This window comes from Coffea arabica, chromosome 2e (assembly GCF_036785885.1).
Source record: "Coffea arabica cultivar ET-39 chromosome 2e, Coffea Arabica ET-39 HiFi, whole genome shotgun sequence".
NCBI classification, from domain to species: domain Eukaryota; kingdom Viridiplantae; phylum Streptophyta; class Magnoliopsida; order Gentianales; family Rubiaceae; genus Coffea; species Coffea arabica.
In genome coordinates, this window is record NC_092313.1 from 4,748,801 (window position 1) to 4,765,369 (window position 16,569).

The following is a 16,569-nucleotide window of genomic DNA, read 5'->3' on the forward strand; positions in this document are numbered from 1 at the left end:
TGTTTCTTGATCATGTTGTATCCTTTCGAATTAAAATTATATTAAAATAGCATGTGAATGAGCATTTGTCTTTAATGAAGGAGTAAAAAAGATTTAAAGTATAAATAACAAACTATAAACGGTTTATGAAATATATTAGGGGAAAGTTTTAAATTTTAAATTTGACTGGTGATAGGGTATTAAAATAGCATGTGAATGAGCATTTGTCTTTAATGAAAGAGTAAAAAGGATTTAAAATATAAATAACAAATTATAAACGGTTTATGAAATAGATTATGGAAAAGTTTTAAATTTTAAATTTGACTGGTGATAGGGTTGGTTATAATCCATTACTTTTTATGTATTAAAATAAATACAAAAATTTAGAAAAAAGAATGAGAAGTTTGGGAGTCATTGAGAGGGTCTATGTTAAAAACTCCTTCTGCAATACATATAGATATATAGATTTTAAGCAAACTCCCGCACGCCATTGCCTCGCTCATGAAAAATGATGTACAGCGGTCGGCCTCTACGAGCATATTGTTCAAACTCGATTATGGAACACCACGAAACATTTGGAATTGATCGTTGAAGTATCTTCTTCTCTCTCTCTATATATATTTTTTAACAATAGCTTTTATGTAATAGGAAAATGACAAATTGCGAAAGCTGAACTTCAAAAAGAAAGTGAGTCGTAAAAGATTGCAGAAAAGTGATTGATTGGTAGCAACTCCCCAATGGGAAAGCGCCGAATTGAGAAAATTTTTTTTTTTTTTTGCGGGGAAGAGTTAGAGGAGTGGTAAGAAGGGATAAAAGTGATTTAGGTGCAACTGCAAGAAAGAGCATTGTCAAAATCATTCAAATTGTGGCTTTCTCAGTCCAGTGGATGGTCTAAGCATGAAAAGTTAAACAGCTGTGACGCTACGGGTCACTCCCGTCATTGGGTACAATTTCATACTAATTCGAAAAGGAAAATGAAGATCGGAGAAATAGACACGTAGATTGGAAGGTCTTTATTCCCGGATTGCTGCAGCAATTAATAGCACCCAATTGAAGGATAATGGAAAGAACCAGAACCAAAACCAAACAAATTTTATAGATTCACACACCCAATCATCATCGCCATGTGTACGGGAACATGCTTTCCCAAATTATACACGCAATTATATAATCTTCTTGATTGAAAGTTTTATGCGACACACTTTGCATAGGCGTCGTCGACTGTGTGGCGTGGATGACAATTGAATTGAGATGCAACACGCATGGAATTTGCCAGGGCAGGATAGGTTCGAGGGAAATTTCTGCATCCTTGTTTGGATTGGATTCTGATTTTTCGTAGAAAAATTTCCACGTTCAATTGAACAGAATAAAAGTCAAGTGGCACCCTGCTAGAGCGAGCTTCTATCTGAGTGTAATAAATTTCCATGTTTTGCCGGTTTGGTCATTGCATTTCATCAAAATATAAATGCATTTGTTTAAAATGTAAATCAACTTGAATACAATAATAATGTAAATGTAGTTCGATTTTGTGAACCTCAAACGTATCATATAATTAACGTACATCTTACAATTTTTTCGACCAATTCAAACCATGAACCGTTTAGGCGACAGTAACAAGTCTCGGCCCTATCCTGAAAGCCTACTTCCTGCGCCTTTCAACTAAATGGAAAGGAAATATATATACATTTTTTGGTAATGATTGCGCATTGGGCCAAAACGTGCAACTTTTACTGTTGGAAGTAAGGGGCTACTTGATTGATGTAGAATCCAGTCTTTCTTCCCAACCGAATATAGAATTGAACACAGGTTTTCATTGAATTGGACATCATTTGGCAATAATTAGTCATCTTCAACCAATCGTAAGAAGGAAAGAAATAAAATTTGATGCTTTGTTCTTTATCGTAGTTTAATCAATGTACGTACGGTGCCATACAGCTCGCCATCACAAAATTGTACTAAGTTGTTTTAGTGATTGATGTCTCGAGCTTTTCTTCTTTGTTGGTCTCCTCTCCTGAGAATATGAACCTCTGGGGTTCTAAACAGGGCCGCCAAAATTCTACGGATTGAGAAGAAAATGAAAACCTTGAAAGCTGACCCAAAACTTTCTAGTAGTATTAATTTCTAGATATGGCCACCTCGGATCACAGCAAATTCATTCACCGATTACTTCCATATTATGGCCAATGGATCTAGTGTTGAAAGTCCATTCAATTAGACAGTTCAATTAGAAATGCTGTATAATGAATCCACACAAAAGGAAAGTTACAGAAAATGAATATGGCGGCGATGGGACAATTTCCAGGAAACAGTCACAAAAGGTTCATATAAGTTGAAAATCATTTGCAACACGCATTCAGACAGCAAAACATACACACATGGAAATCATTTGAACTGAGTTGCTGCTATTGTTGTTTCTCCTATCTCACATGTTTCTCGTCGTCATCATCACTGCTATTGTTGCTGCTCGCCTTGCCAAGCCCAGACAATTTCTGTCAAAGCCGGTTTTAGATTCTGTTGCAACACCTTCAGATAATCCAATGCATCTCCGCTTGACTTTCTAACCTCCACCAAGTGAAAGGACGAAGTGATTTCGAAAATTTCAACATCGATGGACACAGTCCCATTTCTACAATCGTTCGGTTGCTCCAATTTCATCACCCCTCCTTCCTTCTTCATGACTTTCAGCTTTAGACGTCTAGCAATTTCTTCAATTTTGGATATGAGAGAGGGTGCGGACGTTTTTGATATAAATTGCACTTCTTCCTTCTGATCATTCCTCACAAACAAACCAGACAAGTCGAAACCCGTTGAAAGGGAGATTATGTCAAATGCATTGAAGTTAGTTGGCTTTGGTACTTCTAGCTTTGTCTCGGTAGAAGGACCGCTGCAACACTCATTAAGATCAAATGCAATATCAGCATTTAAGGGATTCTTTCCCTTGTCCTCTATACTTGCTCTTAAATCTCTCTGATCCAGCCCTTTCCTGAACCAAGTGTTTTCCATAATTTTGGCTATGGAAATCCTAGTGTGTGGACTTGGGTCGAGGATCCTTGATAGCAGTCTGCGCACTTCTGGAGGAACCCAATTTGGGCATTTGTACTCAGCCTTGCTTATCTTTCTATACATATCCATAAGATTCGATGCATAAGCCATGTGGCCAAAATTTTTATTTTTTACATCTTACAGCCTGTAGGACCTATGCAGGTGACAGAGATAGACTCTCAAAAGTTTTAGCGCAGATAGGTTGTTTTACATTCCACTCAAAAGTTTTACATCCTTGAGCCGCAACTTGCCAAAAAAATTGACTAGTGCTATAACTTGGCTAGCAATACAAGTCAGTTCAAAATCAACTATCTCTACACAGGAATCTAGTATCTAAGTCCTTTGGCAACTTCAAAGAAATGAGCAACGTTCTCCTCCGGCGTTCCTACGATTATGCCGTGTCCAAGATTCAAAATATGTTTACCTTTTCCAGCTTTCCTGACAGTATCGTTGATACGGTTGGTGATGAACTCTTTTGAACCGAACAGAACACCAGGGTCCACATTACCCTGCACTGCTACGTCAGGGCCTAAGCGCCTTCGACCTTCAGCCATATCAACAGTCCAGTCCAAGCTGATCACATCCACACCCGTCAAAGGTAGTCTCTCGAGCAAGCCTCCTGAACCACTCGCATATAAAATCAATGGAAGTTCTGGATGACTTTGTTTCACGGAATCCACTATCAGTCTTAAATAAGGCAGACTAAACTCCTCAAAGTCAACCGGACTCAGCTCTGTTGCCCATGAGTCAAAGATCTGAACAGCTTGAGCTCCCTTGTCAGCTTGATACCGAATATACTTTGCCATAGAGGTTGCAAATTTTTGAAGCAGCGCATGAAGAATCTGCATTTAACCCCAAAAAAAAAAAGGATTTAATTACAATGTCAATTTGTGACATGTCATGCAGGGTCAATGTTTTCCTATAATGTTTTCCAACAGTACAAACAATCACTGAGACCTCTTTCTGAGCCTTCTTAATTGTGCTTTAAAAATTATTGCGGTAGGTGAAAATGAGCTAAAAGTATTTCAAGGGATTTTTATATTCTATTTACTGCAGAATATAAAGTACGGAAGACAAACCAAGTGGACTGTTAGATAGATCCACATACATCGCAACTTCATCTACAAATTTTGGTAAAATAGATGTTTATATGTTTTCAATCCAAGAAATGATCGCAGAGAAGGGTACACTCAGTTTACCTTGGGCTGTGAGAAAGCTAGCCTTTTGATTTTTGTAAAGTGCTTGGATGAACCACCTTCAACCACATATGATGCTAGGGTGAAAGGGGCCCCAACAAATCCAAGCACTGCTGCTTCATTGTTAACCTGACCAAAGAAAAGACATGTCAGCGACCAATTAAGTTAACCTCACATTGTTAATTCCATTAGATATCTGTGGCAACCTATATCCTACATTAGGAATGTTGGAGAGCTGGGATATGCTTGGCGAATGTGATCTTATAAGATGCAAGTAGACTCGTGTTCGACTATGTAAAAAACAATAGTAATCGATAGTTCCGTTTCTTTAGATGCAGATCCATTGCAGTTGAAGTGAAGAAAGTATCAAACTAGAGAACAGTATCATGGGAAAGTACCACAAATGTCCAAGAAAAATCTGATTTTCCAAATCTCAATGTTTCAACTTAGTTTTTCAAATGTAAAAGAAACACAATGTTTTCAGTTTTGAGAAACATCTCAAACTGCACAATTATCTTATAGTATACAGTAGGAAGGTCAAAGTAATTGAGCATATAAGATTAACTAGTTCCAATGTGCAGAATTATTTCCTGCCTCAAATGCTCATTGAAACAACAGAAGGAAGTGGAGCCAAACCTCCTTCCGCAAGATTGTTAAAGCTTCACCAACATATGGAACTGACTCTTCTGGAATGAATTCTCTAACTTTCTCAACATCAGCAGCTGTGCTCAGAGGATCAAATATGACTGGGCCTTTTCCTTTTACTATGTCAAATGGGATATTCATGCCAGAAAGTGGGGTAAGAATGTCTGAGAACAGAATGACCTGCAATAATGAGCAATAACAGAAGAAGCTTGTGAGAGGAAATTGTCATTTGCAGTACATTAATCAGCAGTGCAGCATACATCCTAAAGGTAAATGTAGATTTGCAAGGAAAACCTAACTCATCCACAAACAAGCACTAAGAATGATGCTTTTGTAGGTAAACAAAAAGGATTTTTCAGTTGCAATATGCTCCACAAAAATTACAAGGTGCTATGTACACATACATACCCCATCAGGCCGAAACACTTGCCACGGCTGTAGGGAAATTTCCACCACAAGGTCGACATTTTCTGATCTTTCACGGAAAGATGGATACTTCTCGCATATAGCTTGATAGCTCTATTAAAGAAATGCAAAACCACTCAGCCCTCAGTTGAATGATACACTGACACTTAGAGAAACAGTGTAGAAAATGACTTGAATGTAAACAATTTTAGCTGTAAAATTCCAGGCACACTCAAACCACAGGACTGCAATCACTTTCCTTCATGCAAACTCTCTTGGGTATATAAACAAAATGACATTGTATTGACATGAATAAGAGAAACATCATCCAAACAGTAGACGTATAAACCTGCCTTCATGTACCTCCCAGCTTGTCTCATCAGCCAAACCGGTGGTCTGTCCACTACTTTTCCTCGAGCAGCATTAAGCAACAAAGGCTCAGTGACACTGATGGTTTTTGGTTCGGCAACAGTCCCTGGAAAATGGTAGGGCCGTATTTAGAAATTCCAAGTCAAGTCATCACCCAACATAGGACCTTAAAGGCAGACTTAATTCCTAATGTCTGTCTGGAGAGTAGTACTATTTGGATTTGATTTGACCAAATTTTTTCTTCAGAGAATCATTTCCAGAACTTGGATTCTCCTTGCATTACTGGCAAAAACATCTTAGGCTGCATGTCCTGTTTACTACACCAACTAGCACATCCAGTATGCCACAAACATGTGTTTCCAAAGAGATGCACACAAACTAGCACCAGAGATGTCTACGTATATTTTTCACCCATAGTTAAACTTTACAGAGTGATTGACCATGTGAAATGCATCTAAATACCTTTGAACATTTTCCAAACAGATAATTTTTGAGCTGTACATCCAAATGGTAAAATGAAGTTTGATATGATATCATCCGAAGGCTGTAAACCCTAACTACACAGCACAGACAGAAAACACGCAACTGATCCAGGAATTTGCATAAAAATATAAGCCGGTATCTTAATTCAGAAAACAATGAGTGCAACATAATCATAAATAGAATTTAGCCTCCGAATCTTCCATGTTTTCAAATTATGTTTCAGAGCATTGAGCAACAGAATTAAAAAATTCAATTGGGGTCCCCAATTTTTCTAAGGTTTAACATCATATTTTAAACCACCGAACGACAGGATCATGTAAACAATTGAGCTCTAATTGAAAATTAGTTTCTCTACCTCAACAAAGATCTAATCCTTCAACGGTAGAATCCAATGGCCAGGAAAAATTACATAAGCAAACACGAACAGAATTGGACCCCACTAAAATTAACTTTAGAAAGATCCGAAACGCGTTGACAATTGCAGTCACAAGTGAAAACCCCAGTTAAAAAGCTTCAGATTATGCATCAAGATTAAACTCGTACAGGGCAAAAAAATTGATAAGTTTCTAGCTTCAAATTATACCTCCAACGGCGCAGCATATGCTGGGACTGGGCTTGGAATTCAAACGCCAGGAACTGAAGTTTGAATTTGAGGAGATTGAGAAAGAAGAAACCGAGCTGTAAATGCAAGACATTATTCTATCTAATTGAAAATTTTGTCAGCAGAAACAATCAGATAAAATTGGGCCTGAAACTGTTCTCGAGTCTCCCCCAAAGAAGAACTTGTATGGGATTTTGATTTACCTTTATTGCATGGGGTGGACGAAAGAGCTTGGATAAACAGATAAGGGGACGAAATCTATCTTCCTTAGACTTCAGACCACTTCCCATCTCCGAATGCAAGTCCACGGGGTCCACTTTCGTGGCTTTAACTTTTTGGTTTTCTTGTTTACCCATTATTTTTTTTTAGTATAAGTGAAATGATTTATATTTGAAAACTCTCGTTTACATTCTCTTATTTCATATCATCCGATCTGTCTTTCAACAGTTTTCCCTATGTTGCTTTTTCTGTTAATAAAAATTTAATTTTTCTATGGACTTTTGGGTTAACAAAAAAATAATTTAAGAGGCGAAATTATCTCACCCGCATGTCAGTCACACAGGTCATCAAATTTTTTTTTTTTATGTTTTAATGATAAACACATCAAAAGAAGTGGGTGAATTAGCACTAAAAGTTTTAAAATTACCAGCACTGATCCCCGAATTGCTATACTTATAGAGAAAAAATTGACATCAAGGATGCATAAAATATTCAACACTATTTGAGTGGAATATGAAAACACTTGTGCGAAATGACAAAATGAATTTACTCTTAATTTTTGGCTAAAATAATGCGAAATTGGTTAAATTTATCACGATTGCCTAACAAAATTTAAACTGGTTTTTAAAAATAAATTACCCTTTATTGGCTTTGATCTTGAATTCTTGATGCATCTTGAAGGTCCACAGGCATTAATGCACTAGCACTAATGGGGCACCTGACCTGTTGCGAGAATTGCAGATAGAAGAAGGAACGCAGGTTTAGGCGCTACTTTCAACAATTAATGGCCTTTTAAGAGTTGGATTTATTGTGCTAGTTTATTCATTCCTTTCTTCGTTATTATTGGGTAAAAAAATAAAATAGTTTCATCCTTTTCACCCACACCATCGAAAATTCAGGCCCATTAAGGAAGTTTTCATTTCTCTACAAAGAAGGAAGTAACGAAGAAATAATCTGCTTTCCTATGATTTTTAACAATGAATGTTGTGTTCTGTACAAGTGAAACATATCACACTATCGATTTCAAGAGAGAGTAGCAGTATATCAATTTTGACGGAAAAGAATCAGGACATAAGCGTCACTTGATTTCAAATTGATACGAGCATGGAAATGGAGAACAGGACGATTCCCTCTGTAGTTAGAAAATTGTGTCAATAGTAAGCTTCCTTCTAGGAGGAGATTTCTCGATTATTTGCTTCTGCATGTCCATGAAAGAGGAACCTTTATGCGCAAACAATCTTCGAAGGTTGATAACAGAGAGCTCAGTAAAGCTAGCGACCGCAAGGTCAGCCTGCTGTAGCTCATACCTGCAATGTTGAGGCACCAAAATCAAGTTAGCTTTGCCGGGTTAAAAAAGAAGCTGAAAGACGAGCAAATCTACAATGAGAAAATGGCAAAGACAAGAGGTTGATACTCCAAACTGCTTGTATCCAAGTACTGAACGGGAAAACCTCTTCACCATCCCAATATGGTGATTATGCACATGCAAAGAAATCAAGTCCATAAAGAAGGATAAAATTGAGTAGCATATTGCAATTCGCTCGACCTTGAAACTTCACTACATCTTTCTGAAATAAAAGACAAGCACATACAATCATCAACATGAACACTTACGCTGGGTGAGCACCAATTAGTGCTACAGCCATCATTGTACAGTTATGAGCAGCAGTTATCCCCCTAGGATCATCTTCAAAAACCACACACTTCGATGGCTTCCTGTCCAACTGCAATATATTCTCAAGCAGATAAGCACACCCAGAAAATTAAACCAGTGTCAAACAAAAATTCTAGCTTTTTCATTTCCACCATCTTATACCTTCACTGCAGCAGAAAGAAACCTGTGCGCAATGGACTCCATACCATCTTCCTCGGCCACAACTGCCTGCACCAGATAGGTCATGAATTCAGACAACGTGCAAAAAAAATAAAGGAGAGAGACAAACAGGCACGGAGAGAAAAAGATGATCACATTAGATTCATTTTATAGATATCCAAGAGCATCAGGCTTGCTCTTTCAACCTATCACTGTTAGAGATTTAAACTGGTTCTGTAAGAGAGGTTTCAGGCAAGTACATGCAATAAATATGTCATTTAGTACACGTGCAATCAGACTGAATGTATGTTACCTTTGGGATTAGTGAAGGTCCCACTACCAGTGAGCACATAGTAAAAAACAAGGCAAGTGTGTGGACTAAGAGATAAACAAAGTTCACCAGACATAAATGGAAAATCAACACTTCGCTAAATAATATTTACGAGATAAGACTTGTTACAAGACACATTACTATACTATGGTTGTCATAACAAAAGGCAAAGCCTATATATTTATCTTGATGAAATAAAATAACATGCAACCTGAAAATACTTTATAAGACCCATCCTTTCCAACGCCTCAATCATACTTCTCCGATCAAGACTTGAGACGACAGCACAAGGGATGCGTGCAGTTGACACTGCATCTAACCAATCTTTTAGTCCTTCGACTGGTTTTGAAAGCTGATGATTGAGCAGATAAACTAGAGAATATTAATGATACTGATATGTTACATTTGTAACAGAAAAAAGAATGGTGCTGAAAGGTGTGGACCTTGAGAAGATTGTCATAATATAACTGCGAAAGTCTCAGTTTTAATCTGTCCATATCATTCTCTGCCTTCTCCCAGAGCAAAACCTTCAATTTTGCAGAAGATATTATGAATCAGACAGTAAGGAATGAAACTTGACTATTGCAGCTTCCTGCAGACTCCAAACAAACAGAAGAAGAATATCCCCACCCTAAAAATGAGAAGCATAAGACTATCCAGACAGGAAAAAATGAATGTTAATAGGAGGAATAATACATAGAAGTGCTTGTGCTTGACAATAGATGCCACTGGATATTACTACCTTATTCTTTGTACATAACAGAATGATATGAAGAACTAAAACAAATCATACTGGTGAAAACCAAGGCTCACAAGCTACTACTACCAATAAGCAAATAATAGTACATTCTGAAAAGAAATAATCATCAAATATGACAGAGAAAGTTTGGGATTCATTGTCCATTTGTTCAGCACTAAGGAAGCCAGAATTTGAAACCTTATGTAAAACATGTTCAGCACCAGCGTACAGCATGAGTCTTTGTATTTCATCGTCTTCAGGAAACTCCTTTCCTGCACAAAAGCCACATAAAAATGCACTTATGAAGTCGTAAAGGACAAAAGAATAAATTATGTTGTTGTTTAAAAGTCTATAGGAACTTTCATCTCCAAGCAGGAAACTAAAGACAAACAATTGAACAAGAAAGTAATCATGGGAAAATTGTGTGCACAGCAATGATTTAAGAGGCTGAACAGACAATTTAAAATAAGAGAAGAAGCTTCACCAAGTTCCTAAAAGTTTCTACGGGACCACATAATCAGAACTTTCAGGATTTGATCATCAATGCGAAGATTGCTACTAAGGGGGGGAAGGGGACTTTAGCCAACTACTTGCTTGATTACTGGATGTAGCTTTAACCACATGCACACACATGACCAATACTTTCATTCCTTTCCAGAATAATAATAGCAGATAAAATATCATCTTGATTCCATAAATTAGCAAACTTTTACTCCAAAAAAAAAGAAAAAGAAGAGGATATGGATTTTAGCTGTGGGAAAGGAGAAGGATAACCAAATCTTGTGCTCCTTATATTAAATACACATGGACAATTATACGTCAAAAGGCTCTTGTAACTTCTGTAAACAAGATAAAATTTCTTCCGTTGCTTTGCAACAAAACCAAGGTAAAGCTAAAATTCTGCTCCACAAGTCATGAAGCCATTGCAAGAAAAAGCAAATTCACCTTCCTCTGAGGCAAGTTTTTTCCAGGCATTTAACTTCAAACCTCGAGTATCAGCCTGAAATCCATCCAAATGAACATTTTGTTAATAAAAAAAAATTCTCGAATAAAAAGAGATGGTGGTGAGGTTGAAACTGTACCACCACATTGTCCCAAGAGAAGATAAGGCCATATGCTTCATCAGGTTTCATGGCATAACGAATTCTCTGAAGAAAACCTTCTTGCAGCCTATCATTCAAGAAATCCTGGACAAAGCAAAGACGTTACTCTTAAGTTGTAAGTGATAAGACGGTGCCATTGCAGCAGGAGCGGCGCATACACAATCCAAACAAAGCCAAATCGACAAAGAGTGCATCTAATCCAAGTAGCGCTTTCTGTAGCTTACCACATCGATTTTGAGGGGCCCATCTGGTCTAAAAGTCTCAAATCCCTCTCCATATTCAGCTCCAATTGCCTTCCCAAGAGAAGAAAAGGACAAAAAGAAAACAAATGACAGAACAAAAACGAACTTGATTAATATTGCTCTTCCAAGACACAAACTTAGTCCAAGGAACGAAAATCAGACCCAACTTCTACGTCATCACTACAGCTAAACAAAGATTATCTTCAGGAAGAAAAAGAGAGCCAGAGTCATAGAACTTATCTTTTTAGTAAATCTTTCAAAGAAAGACAGTTAAATTACTACCTGTGCGTAATCAATGAAGAAAGAAAACAAAATAAAGGAGCGGAAAACCGAAAGTACCTCTTCGATGAAAATCCTGGTGGGGATAATTGGGAACCCATTTCCTTGGGGCCCACAAGCCTTGCTTATGACCAGGGAACGATTCCGATGCTGGCCTACTGAGTTTGAACGTTTAAGTCTCTGTTAATTTAGGAAATTTATTTTAAAAGAACAAATGGTGATATGCTTGCTAATCATCGAATTAATACAGAAATAAAAGCAATAAGGCGAAAGAGAGACGAACCGATAGTCGGAGCTGTGAAGAAAACTGAGGAGTGAACGACGCCGAAGAGAGAGGGTGGTGGAGAATAGGCGCGGAGGAGGAGCTGGTGCAGCTCAGAGCATTTTCCATGTTCAATTCAACCACTCACCAGAAAAGAATGGTGAGTAGAAGCCTCGGGGGGTCCGGAATATGAATCCAGGACACGAGGCCGGGGCGGCTTTCAACACTATCAGCCTTGTAATCTCTTCCAGAGAAGAGATGTTGTAGAACATCTTGGGCCTTTATTATTGTTCGGTTTCAAAGAACGTTGACTTGGGCCTTTTGAAGTCGAAGCGGATGTGGGCTTTTATCCATGAGTTAGCAATGGAGCAAATTTTCATTTGTTTCACCAAGTTAGTTAGCAAGTGGTACATTTTATCCATAGTAATTTTTCCCCTCACTAGCTATGTCACAATTTGATCATCAAATCAAAGTTCTAATTTCATTTATAATTCGGAAGTCAAAGAAGTATCATTTGTTATTATCTACTGTGTGATCTTTTTTTTTTTTTTTTCGACACAGGGGTGTCCGGGTCAATTCTTACGGGGCCCGACTAATCCCCTGCGCCCCGGGCCTTGGCGCCCCAACCCGACCCAAGCACGGTAAGTGCGCGGAGGAATCTTCTGTGTGATCATACGGGCAAGCTTTCACTCTTTCTGCAAATATTTCTTTTGTTGTTCTACTTCTAAGTCAAGTGCAATGTTTATCCCCAAAAAAAAAAAAAGAAAAGAAAAAAGGTAATGAAGTGCAATGAAATGTAACCTGCCTTTAGTCGCGTAGTCTTCTTCATTTTAAAATTAAAAATGATGTGAACACACATTTTAGGGGAGAGTTTTTTTTTTACACTTTTTAATTTAGAAAATGGCTGGAAAGAAATTGCGCATCAACGGAGGAAGACGTACTGTATATACAAACATAATGGCCACAAAATAAATAAATAAATAAAACCAGTCATAGTGGAAGACAAAACGCAGCCTTCAAGTGGAGGACAAAACGCCCCAGTGATCAAATATATGTTCTCCCAATCCAAAGGCCGAAAGGGGCTCCACTCCTCATCTCCTCTTAGGACAATCATCAGATCACAAATATAAATAATCACGGTTGCTTTTTTACATCTTTTGGGCGTAGTAAAATTCCTAAACTTAGTATGTACAATAGCCAAAGTGACTTGCCTCGCTTTATGTAAGCAATGGCCCAATTTTCCAATGTCTGCCACTGCCCGAAGGTTGTTTTTTTCTCAGTCATTCAAGTCAAGACTCCAAACATCGTCAACAAAACCATGCAACCGATCCAAAAATGGAATTCAAGTCCTCAGCGGATTCGGGGACCACTTCTTTGCCCTGTTTCATCAGATGAACCAGTTAAAAAAGTGCCCATCTCTTGACTCTTGATGCTGCAGAAACAGAAGCACCTATAATATAATAGAGGCAAAAAAGAGTAGAAAGTATACCAATTTTTGCTGTCAAAGCTGTCGCTGATCTCAGACCAGAAAAGAAAGCTATCTGAATCGTGGGGATCATCACAGATATCGTCTTCAAAACCATCAAAGTATCCATCTTCTGCATAGTTCTGTGACCAAATAGGATTATTTGGAATACAGCTATTAAGTTAGAAAACCACAGAAGCACGAAGATAGGTAAAATCTTTTATCTCTTCCTATCTCCCTGAGGAGGACAAACAGGAAAGGTGTAATCTGGTTGAAGTACAGTCGGAAATCCGAGGATCCACCAAGGTTAATTATATTTCTGATAAAAAACAGGCACAAGGATTAGATGAAACAGACACACCTCGTCGTACTTCCCCACTTCTGCTGAGTCCGCTTCATCATCCACCTACAGATAAACAATACGAGGACCCCAAAATTAGATAAAGCTCTTATCTTGGAGTGAGGAGAGGCAAGGTATTTTCTTTTGATTTTAACATAAGAAGCTAAACCAGATATGACCACCATAATACAAGACGTGAAACGTAACCTCCTGTGTAAGATCATTTTGATTTGACTTGCACATAATTTGGCGGAAATGCTAGGACCAATTACTGTCAATACATTTTTCAGTTTTCTAAGGAATTCCTGGAGTTAAAAGCAGCACCAACATACATAGGCTTACAAGCAACTTTAGTAGGAGTACAAGATTTTTGCTGACTGGTGCAAAAACATGTGTCAGGATATAAATATCACTTGTTTCTTGCTATTCATTCAGCGTCTTGTGAACTGCCACATTACTACATACGATACAACTGCTACACAGATGTTTATGAAAATCTAACAGAATCGAAAAGAATTGGCATATTAAGACCCAAAAAGAACTGGTCACCCTTGCTAACTGTATCGAGAAGTACTCACAAAAATCAGTAGTGGTTTTAGAGATCTCTTTTTTTTTGGTTGAACCGTGAATACATGTTTAAAGAATTAAATAATGCCCAAAAAAAAATCATAAACCAAGATTTGGTCACTTCACCCATGACATATCATTTTCCTCTTCGAGCAGAGCTTTTGTGTGAGCCGAGTTCACCTTTTCCGCTTTCACGAGATATGGTTGCCTCTCCTAAGAACACCAACAAATGAACAGACAGAGTAAATAGCAATAAGCAAAGAGAAGGCCGAAGCTTATTCCGCCTGTGATATTAAACCTCCTTCCATATTAGTGAAGCATACCGTATTTACCTGTTTAGACATTTTCTTCCACATCTCAAAGCCCTTGCTATCAATTGCAATCTCATTTTCCTCCTTGTGAATGTCCAACAATTCTTCCCTGAAAAATCAATCAATTTGTAAACTTATTTTGTCCTGTCTAATTCTACTCTTGCAGTCTTGCTTCATAGCTGAAAGGGGGGCGATGAATATAAATAGCTACCTACTCGGGTAAAAGCATCAACCAAGAATTAAAAAAAAAAATGGAATATAATTGGCAGTTTGCATCTTTACGCAGACTATTGAATTGCACATGCTCCGTAACTGTCCGACACCCTTCCAATGACTAAAATTTAAGAATCCATAGTCTAGTGTTTTATTCTCGCTTTGCCTCCTAGAGAACAAAAATTACAAACTAGAGCTACTCAACAGGAAAAAGGGAAAAAGAGAAAAAGGGTTAAATTGCAATAAACAATAATAATGCAAGCATTCCCAAAAAAAAAAAAAGGAAATGTGCTCAAGAATCAGACCCAATATATGAAGCAATGTAATGTGCAATGTAGTACATGAAAAAGCGGAATGCTGATCTGGGTTGATCTTCAATGTTCTGCGATTTAACATTTCCGCTCTGCCGCTGCCCTTTCAGTTTCTTCAGGCTATTATTTGACTCACACTCATGCATATCAGCCAAAGCAATTGCTACAGAACGACCACACCTTTCACCGCAATATACCTCAAAACCATACACTTTCACATAAAGATTTATGATTTCGATTTTTTTTTCGTAAAGAAAAAAAAAAGAACAAAGTTAGAAGACAAAAGATACAGGAGGAGAAAAGGACCATTTCTGGAAAGCACTTCCATCAGGACCACGGCGAATTGGGTATGCATTGACCCTTTTTCTCATTCTTGGCTGGTACACCATCCCCGGACTCTGATTGCCCTCCTCTCCTTAAATAACCTTATACAACTTCTGGATATAAATGCCGATTACTGCATCTAAAAAGCAGGTGAACAGTGTTGGCCAACCAGACTTGATGATGGGTTACACATTTGGGCTCATTTTTTGCGCGAGCGGGAAGCAATTGCGTAATTGAATCGCTGTTCTTTTTTCACTTTATAATAGTGAAAAGATTACCCTTTTCCCGCGGTGACTCAAAAGTTGGATTTTTTTTTTTAACAGACGATTGCTTAATAGACACGTGAAAGCCGTGAGGAAACACTCGTCAGCATAGCATTGGGCGGAGAAGAGAATAATCACGCCACGTGGCGCAGGAGGGACAAATTCTTCATCGCAGTTGTGAAGCACAGCTCCGGCCTTCTCCATAAAATAAGGTAAAAGATTTCTTTCCGGGGCACAAAGGAAGCTGAAAGGGCAAGTGAGCAACGTAAAGCTGAGCTGATGTATCATGCACTAGGATTCTTCTCTACTAGTCTCTGTATTTTACTATTTTATGAAACCATCCGATTATATCATTACTTTTCTTTTTGATCGCTAAATTAACATACTAGAGAAGAATGATATATATATATATTTTTAGAATATTTGGACATTTGGCCTTATTTGGATTGCCGGTTTCCGTCGAAAAATTGCGTCGTTTTCCGTGATCATATTTTCCTATTACCTTTTTTTCTCACATACATCAAATCGCTACAGTAATTTTTTCATGAAAAATCACGAAAAATACAATCCAAACACAATCTTAATATTTGATGAAATACAGTGGCCAAATATTTGATCATGATAACTGTGAGATACAGTGGCCAAAATGATAGGCCATCAACGCCGCTGTAGTAGCCCACAGGCCATAAATGACAAGTGATTTGATAATTGGGCCTTTGTGAGCCTATTTTGGAAAGGTGGGGATGGTCACATTAAATCTTGGACTTTGACCGCGCACCCCTTTTGATTGCTTTCTTGGGATCATTAAATTTGGGGTTTGACGAATGGGTGCTTGAGGCACTCCTTAAGATAGAGACGTTAATCTTTTGGAAAGAGGGAAATTAACTTAGCAATGTGTTTAAATGTGTATAATAATTGTGAGTTGTATGTGTATTCATATGTTAATCATATACTGTATTAAGTAAAGTATTAACAACCATTAGAAAATAACTTCATTTAGTCAACTAATATTAATTAGTACTCTTAAAAAAGGTTTTTGGCACCCCATCTATGCTAAATTAATTAAT

General features: G+C 37.8%; 4 protein-coding genes across 6 annotated transcripts; all 4 read right to left on the minus strand.

The window, feature by feature from the left end:
* Positions 1-2,274: 2,274 nt before the first annotated feature.
* On the minus strand, positions 2,275-3,159 carry LOC140036524 (CBL-interacting protein kinase 2-like; the record flags this gene model as incomplete). The annotated part of the gene is made up of 1 exon (XM_072078310.1): positions 2,275-3,159. A coding segment is annotated over one exon (729 nt), but the record flags the coding sequence as incomplete, so codon positions are not given.
* A 48-nt stretch (positions 3,160-3,207) lies between these two features.
* LOC113730268 (uroporphyrinogen decarboxylase, chloroplastic-like) lies at positions 3,208-7,079 on the minus strand. 2 transcript variants are annotated; one of them, XM_027254851.2, is made up of 7 exons: positions 6,924-7,079; positions 6,703-6,797; positions 5,621-5,742; positions 5,271-5,381; positions 4,854-5,042; positions 4,221-4,346; positions 3,208-3,863 (listed from the first exon to the last, which is right to left on the minus strand). In XM_027254851.2, the coding sequence occupies exons 3-7, from the start codon at positions 5,645-5,647 to the stop codon at positions 3,348-3,350; spliced, it is 969 nt and encodes a 322-aa protein (XP_027110652.1). In that variant the 5' UTR covers positions 5,648-5,742; positions 6,703-6,797; positions 6,924-7,079; the 3' UTR covers positions 3,208-3,347. The 2 variants fall into 2 exon arrangements, with proteins under 2 accessions (XP_027110652.1, XP_027110651.1); XM_027254850.2 differs by having other exon boundaries at positions 6,703-7,021.
* A 799-nt stretch (positions 7,080-7,878) lies between these two features.
* On the minus strand, positions 7,879-11,957 carry LOC113730270 (5-amino-6-(5-phospho-D-ribitylamino)uracil phosphatase, chloroplastic). The gene is made up of 11 exons (XM_027254852.2): positions 11,730-11,957; positions 11,507-11,626; positions 11,150-11,218; positions 10,905-11,009; positions 10,768-10,822; positions 10,021-10,094; positions 9,527-9,610; positions 9,295-9,435; positions 8,756-8,821; positions 8,554-8,663; positions 7,879-8,246 (listed from the first exon to the last, which is right to left on the minus strand). The coding sequence occupies exons 1-11, from the start codon at positions 11,835-11,837 to the stop codon at positions 8,078-8,080; spliced, it is 1,101 nt and encodes a 366-aa protein (XP_027110653.1). The 5' UTR covers positions 11,838-11,957; the 3' UTR covers positions 7,879-8,077.
* A 666-nt stretch (positions 11,958-12,623) lies between these two features.
* LOC113730271 (uncharacterized) lies at positions 12,624-15,737 on the minus strand. 2 transcript variants are annotated; one of them, XM_027254855.2, is made up of 6 exons: positions 15,222-15,737; positions 14,413-14,500; positions 14,207-14,293; positions 13,535-13,579; positions 13,198-13,316; positions 12,624-13,087 (listed from the first exon to the last, which is right to left on the minus strand). In XM_027254855.2, exons 1-6 carry the CDS (start codon positions 15,302-15,304, stop codon positions 13,051-13,053), a joined length of 459 nt encoding a protein of 152 aa, XP_027110656.1. In that variant the 5' UTR covers positions 15,305-15,737; the 3' UTR covers positions 12,624-13,050. The 2 variants fall into 2 exon arrangements, with proteins under 2 accessions (XP_027110656.1, XP_027110655.2); XM_027254854.2 differs by lacking the exon at positions 15,222-15,737 and adding an exon at positions 14,946-15,206.
* Between the last annotated feature and the right edge of the window lie 832 nt (positions 15,738-16,569).